The sequence below is a fragment of the Myxine glutinosa genome, chromosome 6 (assembly GCF_964187855.1).
Source record: "Myxine glutinosa chromosome 6, kmMyxGlut1.1, whole genome shotgun sequence".
Taxonomy (NCBI): Eukaryota; Metazoa; Chordata; class Myxini; order Myxiniformes; family Myxinidae; genus Myxine; species Myxine glutinosa.
In genome coordinates, this window is record NC_136266.1 from 74877598 (window position 1) to 74901597 (window position 24000).

The 24000-nt window shown below is 42.3% G+C and overlaps 1 protein-coding gene across 1 annotated transcript in view; it reads left to right on the forward strand.

Annotated features, from left to right (window-relative positions):
• The window catches only part of LOC137429981 (inactive dipeptidyl peptidase 10), a 380373-nt gene that overhangs the window by 56615 nt on the left and 299758 nt on the right, over positions 1-24000 (forward strand). Inside the window, exon 3 of the mRNA XM_068120409.2 lies at positions 13457-13571. Coding sequence (XP_067976510.2) covers positions 13457-13571 — 115 coding nt within the window. The remainder of the gene's footprint in view (positions 1-13456; positions 13572-24000) is intronic.

Genomic DNA, 24000 nt, shown 5'->3' on the forward strand with positions numbered 1-24000 from the left:
TGCAAACGCGTGGGGCACGGTGAAAACCGCTGCTTCTCTAATCCCGCTAGTCCGGCCTACCGAGGCAACCCTCCTGTTAAGTCGGAGGGAGATCAGTGGAGCTCATCCGCCGGGCCCTCGCACACGACGGTGGCATCGGTGACCGAGGTCACTGCCACCGAGGCTAATTCCATTCATCCACTGTACCAGGATTATTCAGGGACAGCCTTAGTGGGTGGCCCTGATTCGATGCTGAAGTTTGAGGCCCAATACCTTCGGGATACTGGGGCGACACGGTGTGTTCTCCGGGCGGGGGTAGTTCCGGCCTCTCAGATGCGTTATACCGGCGAGTATACCCTCCTTCGGGGCATTGACCGGGTTCTTGGCCGGTATCCCCTTGCCCTCCTCGAGGTCCGGAGTGACATTTTTAAGGGTCCAGTGACCTGTGTGGTGGTACCCTACTACCCGATACCCGGGGTCTCCTTGCTGATTGGCAATGATGCCATGGCCAGGGAGGAGTCATTGACTCTGACCTGTGGGGGGGTCACTAGATCCCAGAGTAAACAGGCGGAGAGAGTGGCGGAGTCAGACATATCTTCACTCTGGCCCGAGGAGCCTAGCGCCTCGACTCCAGTTCCCGACGGTGACGTTGCGTCAGCTTAAGTCCACCCGAGCCTCCCGTCAAGCCACCCTCAGGTGCCGTGCTCCTCAGGGACCGCTCCCGCCATGTCGCGATTCAGCAGGAACGCTAATGCTAAGGTATATGTGGGAAACCTGGGCAATGGAGCAGCGAAAGCCGAGCTAGGGAGGGTCTTCGAACATTACGGACCACTCCGCAACGTATGGGTTGCTCGAAACCCACCTGGATTTGCAGTTGTTGAGTTTGAAGAGCCACGAGATGCTGAAGATTCGGTCAGAGCCCTTGATGGAAGGTTAATTTGCGGATCGCGTGTGTGCGTCGAGATGTCGAATGGCATGTCGCGGCGGCCTCGTTTCAGACGCCCTTTGGTCCGCAGGCCTTTCGACCCGAACGATCGATGTTACCAGTGCGGTGAAAGGGGTCATTACGCATATGACTGTTGTTCTCGACACCGGAGGAGTACCCGCCGCTCTAGGTCTCGGCCCGTTTCCTTCCTGTCAACGCTTCCCCCAACTTGAGTTTGGCCCCCTTGCCTCTCTATTGTGCTTTGTGTGAAGTGTAACTCTTGTAGGGTAGATATTAATGTGGTGTATGGTGTTAAAATTTGTGTGTGGGAAAAAAAAAAAAACCAAACTGGTTCATTGTTAACCTGTTAATGCCTGTTAATTGCCTGTGCGTTAATAATTGCGTTATTGTTGCGCTATTGCGTTGCGTTGTATTGTTGCGTTGTTGCGTTATTGTTGGTAATAAGTGTTAATAATTGTTAATTGCGTTAATTGCCTGTTAGCGATTACCGCCATCATCTTGCCATGTGATTTGCACCTACTACAAATACTGGTTTTAAAAACGCCGTCTATTCGACGGGGTTTTTACTTAGGGGGGGAGGACTGTGAGAAACCACCGGTGAAACCACCTGTTCTCACCCAGATTTGGTGCCCCGCCCACCGCGTGAACGTGGCCTCCTTGGAGCCTCACGCGATCGGGAGGCGATTCGGCACGTGATTGGTGGAGAGTCCAGAGAGGCGGTCGCCATCTTGTGCAACGGACGCGGCTCGAAGGCTCCGAGTGGGAAATCTCAAAAGGGCTTTCCTTGAATCCTCACGACAGCCGAGTTGGGCTGGTCGATTACAGTTCGGTATTTTACGAGCGAGTAACTCCGGAAGAAAACGAGTGATTCCCGGATCTCGTAGATTGGAACCGCGAGTGATTGCCTGCTTCGTGTTGGAGCTGCTGGCCGACCGTTCCTGCCGGCCTTGTGCGGTGAATTCCATCCTGTTACCCTCCGAGTCCCGGAGATCGTCGATTGGAACCGCGAGTGATTGCCTGCTTCGTGTTGGAGCTGCTGGCCGACCGTTCCTGCCGGCCTTGTGCGGTGAATTCCATCCTGTTACCCTCCGAGTCCCGGAGATCGTCGATTGGAACCGCGAGTGATCTTACCTGCGTCCTGTTTGGAGCGTCTGTTGCCGACAGTTCCTGCAGGCTTTGTGCAGTTTATTCCATTCTGTTACCATTTATGGTTTTTGTGATCGAGCCAATAAAGCATTGTGCCTTACCCCTAGAAGGCCGATTAAAACACAATTGTGTTTATTGAGTTCTCTCTGTCCACTCCGTGGACTACTTGAAGCCCGGACATTAACGTCCGTATTCCGTGCTGGGAACCATTTCACAGCCGGGATCACGACAATATATATATATATACACACACACAGTCACGTGAAAAAGTAAGTACACCCCATGTAAAGTTTTGACTTTTTCAACATATTTCAACATACAGCTATTTGATCTTCATTTCAACAATATTGATAGATAAAGGTGATATAATATAACAAATATCATGAAACATTTACATTTTGTAGTCCATTGTATAATTTAAATAAACATAAATGCAAATTTTGCATGTGGAAAAAGTAAGTACACCCTTAGCTCTAATAGGTGGTATTGCCCCCTTTGGCAGAAACAACCTCAAGTCGGCGTTTCTTATAACTGTCTACCAGTCTCTGACAATGACTGGGAGAAATTTTTGCCCACTCCTCCATGCAGAATTATTTCAGCTGTGCGATGTTTGAGGGGTTTCTTGTATGCACAGCTCGTTTCAAATCCCCCCACAACATCTCGATGGGATTTAGATCCGGGCTTTGACTTGGCCATTCCAGAACCCTCCATTTCTTTCTTTTCAGCCATTCCTTGGTGGATTTACTGGTATGTTTCGGGTCATTGTCATGTTGCAAGGTCCTCCTTCGGTTGAGCTTCAACTTTCCGACAGATGGCCTCGCATTATCCTCAAGCACCCTCTGGTACAATGAAGAATTCATCGTGGATTATATGATGGTGAGCTGCCCAGGCGCTGATGCAGCAAAGCTGCCCCAAACCATAATATTTCCACCACCATGCTTTCCAGTTGGTATCAGGTTCTTGTGGTCAAATGCTGTCTTTGGTTTTCGCCAAACATGTCTTCTGGTACTGTGGCCAAATAGCTCTACCTTTGACTCATCTGTCCAGAGCACATTGCTCCAGAAGTGCTGGTCTTTGCCTTTGCTCATTGGCAAACTTTTGTCTTGCCCTGATGTTCTTTCTGGACAGCAAAGGTTTCCTCCTGGCACACCTCCCATGTAGATCAAATTTGTGCAGCCTCTTTCTCATTGTAGACTTGTGCACTTTGACATCAACAGTGGCAAGAGCTACCTGTAGGTCCCGTGATGACATTCTGGGGTTCTCAGAGACTTCTTTCAGCATCTTGCGGTCTGCTCTCGGGCTGAACTTGCTGGGGCGGCCTGGCCTGAACAAGTTGGCAGTTGTTTGGAATCTTCTCCACTTGTAGATGATCTTCCGGACAGTCGATTGATTGATTTCAAATTGTTTGGAGATCTTTGAAAATCCCTTCCCAGACTCGTAGGCATCTATAACGTTCTTTCTGAAGGCCTCAGAGAGCTCTTTTGAACTAGGCATGGTGACGCTGCACACTTCAACAACAAAGAGCAAACCAAACTAAATGTCTGAGGTTTAAATAAGACAGGTTCCTCCAAGATCCTCTCTAACGATGTTCTAATCATTGGCACCTGAGCTGGTGCACCTGATTCTAATTTTAGGTATTTGAAGTAGTGATAAATGTAGGGGTGTACTTACTTTTTCCACATGCAAAATTTGCATTTATATTTATTTAAATTATACAATGGACTACAAAATGTAAATGTTTCATGATATTTGTTATATTATATCACCTTTATCTATCAATATTGTTGAAATGAAGATCAAATAGCTGTATGTTGAAATATGTTGAAAAAGTCAAAACTTTACATGGGGTGTACTTACTTTTTCACGTGACTGTATGTACATATACTGAAACGCAAAAGAAACTTACCACCTTTGAAACCTTTAAATATCAACAATAACACTGCGTGTAGTAAATGTGTGAACTTATTTGTGGACAATAGTGTCCTCACTGTCAGACAAAACGATCACGGATGGTCACTTGAACCTTGAATGGTCACTTCATAGCACAGCTGTTCAACAGCCGTTTTGACTGTCAGTGATTAGCCAAGGGGTACGGGATGATTTTAATGAGCTGCACGTGATGTCTTGATATTGGCTTTAAAAAGGCCAGTGCAAAATGGGCATTTCAATCAACATGCCACGATTGTCAAGGGATCAACGGCAGCGTGCCCTGGGCATGCTGCAAGGTGGACTGAGCTACCGTGAGGTGGCACGTCGCCTTGGCTGTTCACACCAGACGATATCGGCCTTGACTCATCGCTTGACTCATCGCTGAAACAGAACCTTGACTCATCACTGAAAGCGACCTCGTTCCACTGCACCAAGGTCCACCGCTGATGCTGCTGGCACCATCTCTGTCGGTTGCGGTGATGGGCAGCCGTCATCACGGGGCCTCTGTATGGTCTTCTGGCAGTCAGACCATAGTCCTGCAGTCGTCTTCGTGCAGTATCATTGGAGATCCGTGGGTTTGCACGCCCCGGAGTTTCTGCCACAGTGCGGGATGCTGGACGGAATCGATCCCGCAGGTGACTTCGGACCATCTGCCTGTCCTGCCTTGCAGTGGTGACTCTTGGCCTCCCTGATCGAGGTCTGTCATCTGCAGAGTTGTGGAGGGTGTCTCTGTCCACCAGGGCCGATATCGTCTGCTGTGAACAGCCAAGGCGACGTGCCACCTCACGGTAGCTCAGTCCGCCTTGCAGCATGTCCAGGGCACGCTGCCGTTGATCCCTTGACAATCGTGGCATGTTGATTGAAATGCCCATTTTGCACTGGCCTTTTTAAAGCCAATATCAAGACATCACGTGCAGCTCATTAAAATCATCCCGTACCCCTTGGCTAATCACTGACAGTCAAAACGGCTGTTCAACAGCTGTGCTATGAAGTGACCATTGAAGGTTCAAGTGACCATCCGTGACCGTTTTGTCTGACAGTGAGGACACTATTGTCCACAAATAAGTTCACACATTTACTACACGCAGTGTTATTGTTGATATTTAAAGGTTTCAAAGGTGGTAAGTTTCTTTTGCGTTTCAGTATATATACAGACTTGGCATTTAATATGGAATATTTTATTTTTCTTGCCTTGACTTGGGTTTACTTTCTGAACTCGGTATATCAATCTGGTTTGTTTCTTTTACGCTTCGGTGATTTCTTTGTTAAAAGAACCATGTCACTGATTGTCTGTCACAGCAAGAAGTCAATAACAGGATTATATCACAGGTGGCATTACAAAATGTACGGACAGGTACATTTGACGATTGGCTTCACAATCGGGTATATAAGGGTTGTTGCGTTCTGTATTCGTGGAAAACAACTGCTGCACGTCTACAAAAGGTATTGCCGCTTCCTCTGGAGATGGTCCATCAACTCGACAATGCTGTTTGTCATTTAGTGGTGGCTTTACGAAATTCCGGCATGAAACAGCGTGCTATTGCTCGGCAGTATGGCATCACTCAAGGTCAGGTGTCAAAGATCCTGAAACGAAATGCTCAGAGGGGTGTCCCTACTCCGATACCGAGGTCAGGACGTCCTTGCAGAACCACAAGGAGGGATGATCGCCAGCTGCACCAGGTTAGTCTGCAATGGCCATACCAAGTCAGCTAATCGGCTTCGGGCTGAGTGGCAGCAAATGTGCCTGTATCCAGAAGGCTAGTCAACCAACGACTGGTTCAAGCAGGCAATCGTGCCAGGCGTCCCCTGAGAAAGCCAGGTCTGACCAGACAACACCGCCAGCGCTGATTGCAGTGGGCCAGAGAGCACCGTCAATGGCAGCCAGGACACTGGAATCACGTGATCTTCAGTGACAAGTCTAGATTTCTGGTCTATCGTCAATATGGCCGCGCCCGAGTGCGCAGACAAGTGCATGAAGCCTACAACGAAGATTGTATAGTGCCAAGAGTCCAAGCTGGAGGTGGTGGGGTGACCGTATGGGCTGCTTTTCTTGCAGGGGGCAAAACTGACCTGGTTGATCTGAATGGAAACCTGAACCAGTTCAAGCACAGGGCCATTCTGGAAGAAACATTGCTTCCATTTGTTCGTGCAGCCTTTTGAGGAAACTTTGTCTTCCAAGATCACAATGCACGGCCTCATCGTGCTCGCATGATCCTACACTTTCTTGCTGACCATGGTATAGAGCATATGGAGTGGCCTGCCATGTCCCCGGATATGAATCCGATAGAGAACTTGTGGGCAGAATTAACGCGTCAAATCGACAACTTGGACCAGCGGCCTGCCTCTGTGCGTGAATTGCAGCAGGCTATTGTCACTGCATGGCAAGCGATTCCTGTCCAAACCTTGGCAAATCTCGTGAACAGCATGCCTCAACGTGTACGTGCTCTCCTGAATGCTCGTGGGGGTTACACGAAGTACTGAACTGTAATTTTACTGTCCCTAATCCCAGTCGTAATTTAACTTTTGTTTTTGTTTAAAAATTTTTTTGGCTAATGTGCAAAATAAAGAGATACTTCTGGAAAACGTACAGAAGTTTAACACAGTACTGTCCATGAATTCAGTTCGATATCAGTTTGCATCACTTTCAAGGATCAATTTATTTGTTTCGAAATGTCAAATGTGGTTTTTGTTTCTTTTAAAGGTCACATTAACAAAATCTATAATAATTTCAACATAATTCCAATGAACTTTTGGTTCTAAGTCATCTTGAAAAGTAAGTTCACCCCCACAAAAAAAACATTCCCTATTAAATGCCAAGTCTGTGTATACTTTCCAGCATATTGTTTTGTACAATTTTGATGGAGCGGCCATTTCCCCATGTCCTCCCTACATATGGAGTACTACTTTACAGTATGCAGGAGGAGATTATTTGGATCATCTTGCCTGTGCTGCACCGAGCCCAAGAATTCGGATGAGCTTTTCCAAACTTAGAATCGCTTTTGTTCCACGGCAACTGAAATCGTCATTTAGGCATGCGTGTATACATATTACGGACGCAAAAGTGCGTGATTTTATTTTAACACCCCCAGCCCTCCCATTATCCCATTCACATTGTTCCATTTTCTTCCAAACCCTTCTTTGTTCTCCTGGATTAATCCTCCATCCCCATACTAGTCAGGTTCACTATGTTAACAAATATAATTTCGTTCAAAATTTTGGTAGATTAGCAAAACTATACATTTTTGGAATATTCAGAGCATGAGGAATCCAAAAATTAATGTTTACATTTGCGTAGACACCTTTGCGAAAATGACACTCAGGACAGTGATGAAGATAGTCAGGTTCACTATATATGTTAACAAATATAATTTCTTTCAAAATTTTGGGATTAGCAAACCTGTACATTTTTGGAATCTTCAGAGCATGGAGAATCCGAAAATCAATGTTGGCATTTGCACAGACACCTGCATGGCCGCCATTTTGGATTTTGAAAATGGCCGCCATAAAATACATATTTTGCGCGATCTCGGCTTCTAGTCAACCTAGAGACTTAATTAAATATGCTAATCCTATGTTTTCTGGGTCAAGGAATCCAATAAAGGCCTCAAAATAGTGCTCAGGATTATAGAAAAGCAACAAACAAAGGTAATTGAAAACCATTGTCTTTATATTTGTGATATAACTGTATTACATAATACATGATATTGCAAGTCCTTTGAAGTTATAGGTTGTTATAAGAAGTTATAGGTAGTATCAGATTGAACTATAAGTCCTATACACAGGATCTACGAGGTCTATACCGTTCAGGAATATGCTTTTACAGATCTTCATCACTGTCCTGAGTGTCATTTTCGCAAAGGTGTCTACGCAAATGTAAACATTAATTTTTGGATTCCTCATGCTCTGAATATTCCAAAAATGTATAGTTTTGCTAATCTACCAAAATTTTGAACGAAAAAACATAGTGAACCTGACTATACCCTATCTAGATTTACCTGTCCTCACCTCAACCTTTTGAAATATGTAGATGGCTTTATACAGGTGTGCCCTACCAAGCCAAGTACTGTATCCTATACGTTTCCCATCTTGAGACTGCGACCACCTTGGGACTTGTGGTGTAAAAGAGAGGATGTAAGTGAACAGATGTACTATTACTACACGATATGTAGGCACATTATACAAACAGGTGCAAGGAGCTTTATACCCATTGCATTCAGAAATGCTTATTTATTTATTTTTGTATGCAAGATCAAGGCTCGTTTAAGAGCTAGCATATCAAACACATATTAGCACATAAAACACAAAAAACATCAACGGACACGTAAACCAATAAAGGGAGGGGGAGACAACATGGGGAGAGAGAGGGAAGCACACAAGTACCAACAGCAGAGAACAGGGACATCGGGAGATCTGTGGGAGAGAGAGGGCTTGGGGGGAGGAGGAAGGGGGAGGGGGAGGGGGTGGTCGAGGTATAAAACACATGGACACTGCTAGGACTTCCAGGACAGAAAGAAGTCGGTATTTTAAAAAACGTGGATCTTGGGTGAATTAACGGGGGTAGAAAAGATCAAGGTTTTGGATTGGGGAAGATAAGAGATGGTGGTGAACACCTGCTTTAAAGACCTGGAGGGAGGAGTGGGATTGAAGAGAGTGAGGGAGCTTGTTCCAGAGGCGGGAGAAAAGAGGAATGAAAGAGTGAAGGTGAGCAGAGAGTCTTGATTTTGGCAGTTTAACCATAAGAGGGTTGCTGGCAGATCTTGTGTGACCTGTAGGAATATTTGGTGGACAGAGCACAGACAGAGCTGGGGGAGCAAGGCCGGAGAGGAGTCGGTAGAAGACAGAAGACTTTATTGTTATTTATTTCTTTTTCAGGCACAGTGAGTGTATCGTTTTACAAAGCACTCTTCTCAGGGGCAAAGATGTCTCCAGAGGGTCCAAGGTGGACAAAAAGAGTCATTGCGTAATGTTGTACCAAACCTTGCAGCTGTGGGACTCCGACAACGCTGCTATTTACCCTGGAGCCAAATGCTCTCTGTTGTTGGAATTGGAAAAACATGACCTACAAACTGCTTCATGCGTGATGGGACACCTGGATGCAGCCGTGCGAAATTATGTCTCGACAAAATGTGACACCATAGCAAACGCAGGTGTAAATATATCTGCTGGCACTCTCACCAACCGCTCGAGAATCATTTTGCCCGGCATGGGTACTTCCCTCAAAGGTTGTGGCTCAGACCACACTGGTCCATGCTCGCATCCTTTGGGACTATGATCTTCAACTAGATATGTTCAGGGCAAAACTCGTGAGCAGGTGCATGTACCCCAATGGACGATTCCTACAATCGCTATAAAACTCACCTTTAAGTAGAGTGTGAATTCTTCCACGAAAACAAACTTCATTTGTTTGAGAACATCCGTTTTTACGGCATAGCCCGCCCGTAGGGCAATGCCGTCTAGAACAGTGTTTGTCTGTCTGTATGTCCACACAAATGTACACCAATCAGAGCTGAGGATCTGGTCGCATGACAGGGGGACACGTTTAGTCACCATTACAGTTACATATTTTAATAAAAGGAAATATAATAACTTTCTGTTGAACGTTTTGGGGTCCCAGCGGGTGTCGTAACGCAGGTATGAGGTTTCAGAAATTCCTCAATGCAATTATGATTTTGAAATGCGATCGACACGGACCTTGCTCCCGAATCCGGAAATGAACAGATGATGACTGTTCGCTGGTTTGACAATATCTCAATACAATCGTGATTTTATATTATATTTTGATATATTAATACTACAGTATTAAATTGTGATTGGAATGATGAATGATGATGTTTGGAATTAAATATGGAGATATTGAGTTTAAAGTAGAATGAGGAAATGACGTAAGGGTTTCCATCCGTCACATTCACAGATTCCCCATTTGTAGTTTTGCCATTGACTTGATATAGCAACATTCAGACTGGGTACGTTTTTTGTGCAAGTCCTTCATGAACCTGCTGTCAATATCCGACGTTGGACTGAAGGTGGCACAGGAATGTGGAATTCATTGGTTCATCGTTTGCCATTCGCCGTTTTTTTTTTTTTTGCCCAAGCCATTCACGAACCGGCTGTCCATGCCTGAAGTCAAAGAATGTAATACTTAAATTATTTGCTAACTGCTAACTGGTATCCCCACCCAGGCCATACTTTCCTCTTCAACTGATGTATTAAAGAAGCCTGGCTGTGTTGTTGTTAGACTATCGATCGGTATTGTTCAATAAATAATAGGATAGTGCAGGAGACATCTACATAATATGTATGCATATACAGCAGAATTGTCGTGCTGCTGCACTTCCCCACTCCCTCTAACTTTGTGTCATTTTTGTACCACCCTCTCCCTCACCCCTTCTCTATCCACACTCACTACCCAGATACCCTCCCCACCACATTCCATTCACCATTGCTTCCTTTTTCTCCCTCTTCTTCTTCAACGCTTCTCTCTCCTCTTCAACTTTCCTTTTCTCAGTTTTATTTTAATCTTTTTGCATCCTCTACTCACTTCCTTTCAAACACAATGGCGTACGTCCATTGTTGCTTGGAATATAAAGCTGGTTATCCTGCCTATTCAAACAGGGCAATACCTCGACATAATAACACATTTTATAGCTAGTAACAATGTCGTGTGTTCAGTGTGTTCTTCTGAAGCTCTAATTTTACAGCCCAGTGAATTAATGCAAAAAACTCTTCAATACATCACACTAAGTCGATGTAAATCGATTCAATTGTGTTTGTACGTCATCTTCATAGGATCTTCACTTTTTGCCTTAAAAATGGCTCATTCATAGCTACTTCATATTTCATCATTCATCATTCATTTGCACTTTTTAATATCATCAATCATTCATATTGTTCATCAATCATTTGCAATGATATTGAAAGCATATCTTGTATATAATGGAGGGAAAGTATGTATGTTATGTGTTTCATCTGCTCCTCTGTGAGGATATGACAGAGGAGTTGAAGTTGCTGAAGTTGTGCCTGTGGCCTCATTGGACCGTGCTGTTGACCACTATTATGGCCCACACCATTGATCAACATTCTGTATTGTTTGTTCCTATTTAAGTGTTTGTTCCTGTCGTTGGGTAATGAACGTAGAGCAGCAACAAAGGCTGGAAAGGGTGGAAATGCGAATGGTTCAGTGGATGTGCGGAGTATCGTTGAGAGAGAGGAAGACAAATGATGAATTGCGAAAGATGATGGGAATAGAGCCTGTGATTGATGCTGTGAAGAGGAACAGGTTGAGATGGTTTGGTCATGTGTTGAGGAAGGATGAAAGTGACTGGTTGAGAAGAGTGATGGAAATGAATGTAGAAGGAAGTAGAGGACGGGGAAGACCGAGAAAGACTTGGCTAAAGATGGTGGAAGAAGAAATGCGGGCAAGGGGGTTAACAAGGAGAGATGCAGAAAATAGGGCAAAATGGAGAAGATTGTCATGGGGACCGCAAGGCTAACCCCCGCTCTGGCAGGGAAATTGGCCTTAAAAAGCCTGTTGTTGTTGTTGTTGTTGTTGTTGTTGTTGTTGTTGTTGTTCCTGTCGTTGCCTTCCAAGGTTGCCTTATAAACAATAGATGTTTTATTCAGTTTGCCTGAAAAAATAATACCATATTTTCTATTTGCATACTGGAAAAATTCAGCAATCAAACAGTTAAGACCAACCTTTGTGCAGGTAACACAATCAGGCAAATTTTTATATTTAAAGAAAACCATGTCATAATGTCAGAACGTATATACGCTTTACAAATGAAAATTCTTGAAAACCATATTTTATTAAAATATATATTGTATTCCGTGGGAAATCGACATATTCAATTTATTCTGTACAAAGTTTTTCGATGACTTGTATTGTTTAAATATATACAGCAGTTGGAAAACTTAACTTGCCTAAAATAAACTCTTTATATATACTCCGGGAATATGAAACAATATAATTAGACTGCAATTTGATCCCTAACTTCAATTTTCAGTCTCAAAGAGCCTTTAATGTCAAGCATGTAAACAAATGCATAATTTCTCTGAAAAAACAAATAGTTTGGACTCATTTATTTGTAAAAATCAGTCACGGCCGACACATCCATGAGACTCCAAACCACTAATTTTTTTAACATTGCTAAAATCAAATTCCCAGACCCCACAAACACGCCACTTCCCTTATTCTTTTCAGGAAACACTAGTCTCTCCAAATATCCACACGTACTTCCACTCGGTATCCAGAGCATCGACTCAGGCAACTTGCTTTTGGCCTCTGGTGCACATGACAAAAAAGCAAAAACAAAAATGGCGGCGATTTAATTTGAAAGGCTGACGGACATAGATACAGGACAGACTGGCAGAGAATAAAGTATATATACGTATATACATATATTTAATCTACTTACATTGATTTAAGGCTCAGGAAGGAGCTCGTAGATGTATCACGTGCAAGGCGAACAGATTGATGGACATGAGTGTACATTTACATGAATTACAGGCACATCCGTATACAGTGAACAAACATCTTGTCTGATCACTGGTTCGACTCCCAAATAAATAAGATCAGACTAAAATTTTGTCCAATGCCTGCAGGAGGGGGGTGGAGTCTTGGCATGTGCTGTCCTTCAGAGACGCATTATATTGCAGATATCATGAGACACACTATCCAATCTGCAATATAGAGATTTAAGATCATATTGTCTGGATATCAATTAAGCATAGGCCAAATTGTACCTGGCCAAATTGTAACTGGCCAAATTGTACCTGGCTAAATTGTTCCTGGCCAAATTGTACCTGGCCAAATTGTACCTGGCCAGATTGTACCTGGCCAAATTGTACTTGGCCAAATTGTACCTGACCAAATTGTACCTGGCTAAATTGTTCCTGGCCAAATTGTACCTGGCCAGATTGTACCTGGCCAAATTGTACTTGGCCAAATTGTACCTGGCCAAATTGTACCTGGCCAAATTTTACCTGGTCAAATTTTACCTGGCCAAATTGTACCTGGCCAGATTGTATATGGCCAAATTGTACCTGGCCAAATTGTACCTGGCCAAATTGTACCTGGCCAAATTGTACCTGGCCAAATTGTACCTGGCCAAATTGTACCTGGCCAAATTGTATCTGGCCAAATTGTACCTGGCCAAATTGTATCTGGCCAAATTGTACCTTGCCAAATTGTATCTTGCCAAATTGTACCTGGCCAAATTGTACCTGGCCAAATTGTACCTGGCCAAATTGTATCTGGCCAAATTGTACCTGGCCAAATTGCACTTTCTTTATCTTATGAGGATGTTTCCTCAGATCAGTCTATTCAAACGATGTGTTGAGAGCAGAGATTGACACGAACCTGTAAAAGCTCACCAGGGTTATTGGGAACATGAACGTCGATACAAATACCGGGATTATTACTCGAGTTACTCATTTTGTGTCAATTTTAATCCTCAGGAACTTATGGTGAGCGACCCCTCGGAGAGAAACTGGAAAGGCATCGCCATTGCCATAATGGTCATCGTCGTTGTCTGCTCGCTCATCGTCATGTCTGTGATTCTTCTTACACCAGGTATTCACGTGCTTTGTGTATTGTGGTTCAGCTTTCACCTCGGTCCTATCTCACCTTGCGCAACAACGACGATGTCTATGTCAGCAGGTGAGACACCACCATGGAGTATCACAATTTTACTGTGAATGGATGCTCGGCTCGGACGAGGGTGTCGTTAGGCCTGCAGCTAAACTTTCCATGATAATTTTCATTAATTCTTTGCCATCCTTACCAGAACTCCATACAGTAAAGAATTCTGGAGATCTGGGCCTGCTGCTGGTGTTAGTCAGGTCTTGTTCGGACCGTTACGTTTATCTCGCCATGCAATTCGATCCTGGTTTTTCCAAGGATTTTTGTATACTTCTCATGTTGGATAATTTTACCTTGGAATATTTCACATTCAAAGTATTGATTATAATGTGTACTTGTGCTGTATGTAATTGGGGAGAGAGGGAGGGCACAAACCTTTGGGGAATGTGGACCCGAAGGATTTTGCAGACTAAATGTTTTTTGGAGTACATCTTGGGAATCATGTGTATGCATTTTTAGACATTGAGTGTTATGCATTGATAGACAGATTCCATCATGGGAATGATGTGTATGACCTTGTAGACATTGGTAGATATATCCCATCATGGGAATGATGTGTATGACCTTGTAGACATTGGTAGATATATCCCATCATGGGAATGATGTGTATGACCTTGTAGACATTGGTAGATATATCCCATCTTGGGAATGATGTGTATGACCTTGCAGACATTGGTAGATATAGCGCATCTTGGGAATGATGTGTATGACCTCGTAGACATTGGTAGATATATCCCATCATGGGAATGATGTGTATGACCTTGTAGACATTGGTAGATATATCCCATCATGGGAATGATGTGTATGACCTTGTAGACATTGGTAGATATATCCCATCATGGGAATGATGTGTATGATCTTGTAGACATTGGTAGATATATCCCATCATGGGAATGATGCATATGGCCTTGTAGACATTGGTAGATATATCCCATCATGGGAATGATGTGTATGACCTTGTCGACATTGGTAGATATATCCCATCATGGGAATGATGTGTATGACCTTGTCGACATTGGTAGATATATCCCATCATGGGAATGATGTGTATGACCTTGTCGACATTGGTAGATATATCCCATCATGGGAATGATGTGTATGACCTTGTCGACATTGGTAGATATATCCCATCATGGGAATGATGTGTATGACCTTGTAGACATTGGTACATATAGCCCATCTTGGGAATGATGTGTATGACCTTGTCGACATTGGTAGATATATCCAATCTTGGGAATGATGTGTATGATCTTGTAGACATTGGTAGATATAGCCCATCTTGGGAGTGATGTGTATGATCTTGTAGACATTGGTAGATATAGCCCATCTTGGGAATGATGTGTATGATCTTGTAGACATTGGTAGATATAGCCCATCATGGGAATGATGTGTATGACCTTGTAGACATTGGTAGATATATCCCATCTTGGGAGTGATGTGTATGACCTTGTAGACATTGGTAGATATATCCCATCATGGGAATGATGTGTATGACCTTGTAGACATTGGTAGATTTATCCCATCTTGGGAATGATGTGTATGACCTTGTAGACATTGGTAGATATATCCCATCTTGGGAATGATGTGTATGACCTTGTAGACATTGGTAGATTTATCCCATCTTGGGAGTGATGTGTATGACCTTGTAGACATTGGTACATATAGCCCACCTTGGGAATGATGTGTATGACCTTGTAGACATTGGTAGATATATCCCATCATGGTAATGATGTTTATGATCTTGTAGACATTGGTAGATATATCCCATCATGGTAATGATGTTTATGACCTTATAGACATTGGTAGATATATCCCATCATGGGAATGATGTGTATGATCTTGTAGACATTGGTAGATATATCCCATCATGGGAATGATGTGTATGACCTTGTAGACATTGGTAGATATATCCCATCATGGGAATGATGTGTATGATCTTGTAGACATTGGTAGATATATCCCATCATGGGAATGATGTGTATGACCTTGTAGACATTGGGAGATATATCCCATCATGGGAATGATGTGAATGATCTTGTAGACATTGGTCGATATATCCCATCATGGTAATGATGTTCATGATCTTGTAGACATTGGTAGATATATCCCATCATGGGAATGATGTGTTTGACCTTGTAGACATTGGTAGATATATCCCATCTTGGGAGTGATGTGTATGACCTTGAAGACATTGGTGGACATATTCCATCATGGGAATGATGTGTATGACCTTGCAGACATTGGTAGATATAGCCCATCTTGGGAGTGATGTGTATGACCTTGTAGACATTGGTAGATATATCCCATTTTGGGAATGATGTTTATGACCTTGTAGACATTGGTAGATATATCCCATCATGGGAATGATGTGTATGATCTTGTAGACATTGGTAGATATATCCCATCATGGGAATGATGTTTATGATCTTGTAGACATTGGTAGATATATCCCATCTTGGGAATGATGTTTATGATCTTGTAGACATTGGTAGATATAGCCCATCTTGGGAATGATGTGTATGATCTTGTAGACATTGGTAGATATATCCCATCATGGGAATGATGTGTATGACCTTGTAGACATTGGTAGATATATCCCATCATGGGAATGATGTGTATGACCTTGTAGACATTCGTAGATATATCCCATCATGGGAATGACGTGTTTGACCTTGTAGACATTGGTAGATATATCCCGTCATGGGAATGATGTGTATGACCTTGTAGACATTGGTAGATATATCCCATCATGGGAATGATGTGTATGACCTTGTAGACATTGGTAGATACTAGGGCATGCCCGTACTATATCTATATCTAAAATTATATCCCCCCCTCTATTTACATGAAATGGTTTGGTTCATGAAATGTTTTGGTCCATTCGCAACGCCAAAGCGAACGGCGAACGCTTTACATGAAATGGTTTGGTCCATGAAATGTGTTGGTCCATTCGCAACGCCAAAGCGAACGGCGAACGGCTTGCGAGTACAGTGACAATCCCCCCCCCCCCCCTCTATTTAGATGAAATGGTTTTTATTAGTTTTAAAACATAGTTTAACGCCAACATAGCGGCAACATAGTTTGCAAACGTGAAATAAATGAATACGCTCTCAAATGTGCCATCCGAGGCAGAGTGTGTCCGCCACGTTCGGCACACGCGATAGCTCGCTGCTCTCTGATTGGTTGAATCGTTTTTTGGACATAGCTCGGTAAGTAATTGTCCGATTAATATGAAACCTTGAAAAGGCACATCCTCGGGTCCCCAGCAATATACCTGGCAAGTTTAAAGTATATCGGACCCGTGGTTGTCGAGAAACAGCGGTCACAGACAAACAAACGTACAAACGTACAAACAAACAAACACACAGAGATTACTGGAATTATAGATAGATATCCCATCTTGGGAATGATTTGTAATGACGTTGTAGACATTGGTAGATATATCCCATCATGGGAATGATGTGTATGATCTTGTAGACATTTGTAGATATATCCCATCATGGGAATGATGTGTATGACCTTGTAGACATTGGGAGATATATCCCATCATGGGAATGATGTGAATGATCTTGTAGACATTGGTAGGTATAGCCCATCTTGGGAATGATGTTTATGATCTTGTAGACATTGGTAGATATATTCCATCATGGGAATTATGTGTATGACCTTGAAGACATTGGTGGACATATTCCATCATGGGAATGATGTGTATGACCTTGCAGACATTGGTAGATATAGCCCATCTTGGGAGTGATGTGTATGACCTTGTAGACATTGGTAGATATATCCCATCATGGGAATGATGTGTTTGACCTTGTAGACATTGGTAGATATATCCCATCATGGGAATGATGTGTATGACCTTGTAGACATTGGTAGATATATCCCATCATGGGAATGATGTGTATGATCTTGTAGACATTGGTAGATATAGCCCATCTTGGGAATGATGTGTATGACCTTGTAGACATTGGTAGATATATCCCATCTTGGGAATGATGCGTATGACCTTGTAGACATTGGTAGATATATCCCATCATGGTAATGATGTGTATGATCTTGTAGACATTCGTCGATATATCGCATCATGGGAATGATGTTTATGATCCTGTAGACATTTGTAGATATATCCCATCTTGGGAATGATGTGTATGACCTTGTAGACATTGGTAGATATAGCCCATCTTGGGAATGATGTGTATGACCTTGTAGACATTGGTACATATAGCCCACCTTGGGAATGATGTGTATGACCTTGTAGACATTGGTAGATATATCCCATCATGGTAATGATGTGTATGATCTTGTAGACATTCGTCGATATATCGCATCATGGGAATGATGTTTATGATCTTGCAGACATTCGTAGATATATCCCATCTTGGGAATGATGTGTATGATCTTGTAGACATTGGTAGATATATCCCATCATGGGAATGATGTGTATGACCTTGTAGACATTGGTAGATATATCCCATCATGGGAATGATGTGTATGATCTTGTAGACATTGGTAGATATATCCCATCATGGGAATGATGTTTATGATCTTGTAGACATTGGTAGATATATCCCATCATGGGAATGATGTGTATGACCTTGTAGACATTGGTAGATATATCCCATCTTGGGAATGATGTGTATGATCTTGTAGACATTGGTAGATATATCCCATCATGGGAATGATGTGTATGACCTTGTAGACATTGGTAGATATATCCCATCATGGGAATGATGTGTATGACCTTGTAGACATTGGTAGATATATCCCATCATGGGAATGATGTGTATGACCTTGTAGACATTGGTAGATATATCCCATCTTGGGAATGATGTGTATGACCTTGTAGACATTGGTAGATATATCCCATCATGGGAATGATGTGTATGACCTTGTAGACATTGGTAGATATATCCCATCATGGGAATGATGTGTATGATCTTGTAGACATTGGTAGATATATCCCATCTTGGGAATGATGTGTATGATCTTGTAGACATTGGTAGATATATCCCATCATGGGAATGATGTGTATGACCTTGTAGACATTGGTAGATATATCCCATCTTGGGAATGATGTGTATGATCTTGTAGACATTGGTAGATATATCCCATCATGGGAATGATGTGTATGACCTTGTAGACATTGGTAGATATATCCCATCATGGGAATGATGTGTATGACCTTGTAGACATTGGTAGATATATCCCATCATGGGAATGATGTGTATGACCTTGTAGACATTGGTAGATATATCCCATCATGGGAATGATGTGTTTGACCTTGTAGACATTGGTAGATATATCCCATCATGGGAATGATGTGTATGACCTTGTAGACATTGGTAGATATATCCCATCATGGGAATGATGTGTATGACCTTGTAGACATTGGTAGATATATCCCATCATGGGAATGATGTGTATGACCTTGTAGACATTGGTAGATATATCCCATCATGGGAATGATGTGTATGACCTTGTAGACATTGGTAGATATATCCCATCATGGGAATGATGTGTGTGATCTTGTAGACATTGGTAGATATATCCCATCATGGGAATGATGTGAATGATCTTGTAGACATTGGGAGATATATCCCATCATGGGAATGATGTGTATGATCTTGTAGACATTGGTAGATATATCCCATCATGGGAATGATGTGAATGATCTTGTAGACATTGGTAGATATATCCCATCATGGGAATGATGTGTATGACCTTGTAGACATTGGAAGATATATCCCATCATGGGAATGATGTGTATGACCTTGTAGACATTGGTAGATATATCCCATCATGGGAATGATGTGTATGATCTTGTAGACATTGGTAGATATATCCCATCATGGGAATGATGTGTATGATCTTGTAGACATTGGTAGATATATCCCATCATGGGAATGATGTGTATGATCTTGTAGACATTGGTAGATATATCCCATCATGGGAATGATGTGTATGACCTTGTAGACATTGGTAGATATATCCCATCTTGGGAATGATGTGTATGATCTTGTAGACATTGGTAGATACTAGGGCGTGCCCGCACGTACGTGCTTGCCCGTACGTGCATGCAAAAAAATATGCGTGCAAACAACAACAACAAAAAAAAACTTTGAAACCACGTGGCAGTAACGACCACAGAACCCCCCCCTCTATTTACATGAAATGGTTTGGTCCATTGGCAACTTTGAAACCACGTGGCAGTCGCGACCACAGAACCCCCCCCCCCCTCTATTTACATGAAATGGTTTGGTCCATTCGCAAAGCCAAAGCGAACGGCTTGCGAGTACGGTGACCATACCTTGGGAACCACTTGTCCGATTAATTTCAAACCTTGAAAAGGCACATCCTCGGGTCCCCAGCAATATACCTGGCAAGTTTCAAGTATATCGGACCGGTAGTTGTCGAGAAACAGCGGTCGCATACAGACAGACAGACAGACACACAGAGATTACTGGAATTATAGATAGATATCCCATCATGGGAATGATGTGTATGACCTTGTAGACATTGGTAGATATATCCCATCATGGGAATGATGTGTATGACCTTGTAGACATTGGGAGATATATCCCATCATGGGAATGATGTGTATGATGTTGTAGACATTGGTAGATATATCCCATCATGGGAATGATGTTTATGATCTTGTAGACATTGGTAGATATATCCCATCATGGGAATGATGTGTATGACCTTGTAGACATTGGTAGATATATCCCATCTTGGGAATGATGTGTATGATCTTGTAGACATTGGTAGATATATCCCATCATGGGAATGATGTGTATGACCTTGTAGACATTGGTAGATATATCCCATCATGGGAATGATGTGTATGACCTTGTAGACATTGGTAGATATATCCCATCTTGGGAATGATGTGTATGACCTTGTAGACATTGGTAGATATATCCCATCATGGGAATGATGTGTATGACCTTGTAGACATTGGTAGATATATCCCATCTTGGGAATGATGTGTATGATCTTGTAGACATTGGTAGATATATCCCATCATGGGAATGATGTGTATGACCTTGTAGACATTGGTAGATATATCCCATCTTGGGAATGATGTGTATGATCTTGTAGACATTGGTAGATATATCCCATCATGGGAATGATGTGTATGACCTTGTAGACATTGGTAGATATATCCCATCTTGGGAATGATGTGTATGACCTTGTAGACATTGGTAGATATATCCCATCATGGGAATGATGTGTATGATCTTGTAGACATTGGTAGATATATCCCATCATGGGAATGATGTGTATGACCTTGTAGACATTGGTAGATATATCCCATCTTGGGAATGATGTGTATGACCTTGCAGACATTGGTAGATATAGCGCATCTTGGGAATGATGTGTATGACCTCGTAGACATTGGTAGATATATCCCATCATGGGAATGATGTGTATGACCTTGTAGACATTGGTAGATATATCCCATCATGGGAATGATGTGTATGACCTTGTAGACATTGGTAGATATATCCCATCATGGGAATGATGTGTATGATCTTGTAGACATTGGTAGATATATCCCATCATGGGAATGATGCATATGGCCTTGTAGACATTGGTAGATATATCCCATCATGGGAATGATGTGTATGACCTTGTCGACATTGGTAGATATATCCCATCATGGGAATGATGTGTATGACCTTGTCGACATTGGTAGATATATCCCATCATGGGAATGATGTGTATGACCTTGTCGACATTGGTAGATATATCCCATCATGGGAATGATGTGTATGACCTTGTCGACATTGGTAGATATATCCCATCATGGGAATGATGTGTATGACCTTGTAGACATTGGGAGATATATCCCATCATGGGAATGATGTGAATGATCTTGTAGACATTGGTAGATATATCCCATCTTGGGAGTGATGTGTATGACCTTGAAGACATTGGTGGACATATTCCATCATGGGAATGATGTGTATGACCTTGCAGACATTGGTAGATATAGCCCATCTTGGGAGTGATGTGTATGACCTTGTAGACATTGGTAGATATATCCCATTTTGGGAATGATGTTTATGACCTTGTAGACATTGGTAGATATATCCCATCATGGGAATGATGTGTATGATCTTGTAGACATTGGTAGATATATCCCATCATGGGAATGATGTTTATGATCTTGTAGACATTGGTAGATATATCCCATCTTGGGAATGATGTTTATGATCTTGTAGACATTGGTAGATATAGCCCATCTTGGGAATGATGTGTATGATCTTGTAGACATTGGTAGATATATCCCATCATGGGAATGATGTGTATGACCTTGTAGACATTGGTAGATATATCCCATCATGGGAATGATGTGTATGACCTTGTAGACATTCGTAGATATATCCCATCATGGGAATGACGTGTTTGACCTTGTAGACATTGGTAGATATATCCCGTCATGGGAATGATGTGTATGACCTTGTAGACATTGGTAGATATATCCCATCATGGGAATGATGTGTATGACCTTGTAGACATTGGTAGATACTAGGGCATGCCCGTACTATATCTATATCTAAAATTATATCCCCCCCTCTATTTACATGAAATGGTTTGGTTCATGAAATGTTTTGGTCCATTCGCAACGCCAAAGCGAACGGCGAACGCTTTACATGAAATGGTTTGGTCCATGAAATGTGTTGGTCCATTCGCAACGCCAAAGCGAACGGCGAACGGCTTGCGAGTACAGTGACAATCCCCCCCCCCCCCCTCTATTTAGATGAAATGGTTTTTATTAGTTTTAAAACATAGTTTAACGCCAACATAGCGGCAACATAGTTTGCAAACGTGAAATAAATGAATACGCTCTCAAATGTGCCATCCGAGGCAGAGTGTGTCCGCCACGTTCGGCACACGCGATAGCTCGCTGCTCTCTGATTGGTTGAATCGTTTTTTGGACATAGCTCGGTAAGTAATTGTCCGATTAATATGAAACCTTGAAAAGGCACATCCTCGGGTCCCCAGCAATATACCTGGCAAGTTTAAAGTATATCGGACCCGTGGTTGTCGAGAAACAGCGGTCACAGACAAACAAACGTACAAACGTACAAACAAACAAACACACAGAGATTACTGGAATTATAGATAGATATCCCATCTTGGGAATGATTTGTAATGACGTTGTAGACATTGGTAGATATATCCCATCATGGGAATGATGTGTATGATCTTGTAGACATTTGTAGATATATCCCATCATGGGAATGATGTGTATGACCTTGTAGACATTGGGAGATATATCCCATCATGGGAATGATGTGAATGATCTTGTAGACATTGGTAGGTATAGCCCATCTTGGGAATGATGTTTATGATCTTGTAGACATTGGTAGATATATTCCATCATGGGAATTATGTGTATGACCTTGAAGACATTGGTGGACATATTCCATCATGGGAATGATGTGTATGACCTTGCAGACATTGGTAGATATAGCCCATCTTGGGAGTGATGTGTATGACCTTGTAGACATTGGTAGATATATCCCATCATGGGAATGATGTGTTTGACCTTGTAGACATTGGTAGATATATCCCATCATGGGAATGATGTGTATGACCTTGTAGACATTGGTAGATATATCCCATCATGGGAATGATGTGTATGATCTTGTAGACATTGGTAGATATAGCCCATCTTGGGAATGATGTGTATGACCTTGTAGACATTGGTAGATATATCCCATCTTGGGAATGATGCGTATGACCTTGTAGACATTGGTAGATATATCCCATCATGGTAATGATGTGTATGATCTTGTAGACATTCGTCGATATATCGCATCATGGGAATGATGTTTATGATCCTGTAGACATTTGTAGATATATCCCATCTTGGGAATGATGTGTATGACCTTGTAGACATTGGTAGATATAGCCCATCTTGGGAATGATGTGTATGACCTTGTAGACATTGGTACATATAGCCCACCTTGGGAATGATGTGTATGACCTTGTAGACATTGGTAGATATATCCCATCATGGTAATGATGTGTATGATCTTGTAGACATTCGTCGATATATCGCATCATGGGAATGATGTTTATGATCTTGCAGACATTCGTAGATATATCCCATCTTGGGAATGATGTGTATGATCTTGTAGACATTGGTAGATATATCCCATCATGGGAATGATGTGTATGACCTTGTAGACATTGGTAGATATATCCCATCATGGGAATGATGTGTATGATCTTGTAGACATTGGTAGATATATCCCATCATGGGAATGATGTTTATGATCTTGTAGACATTGGTAGATATATCCCATCATGGGAATGATGTGTATGACCTTGTAGACATTGG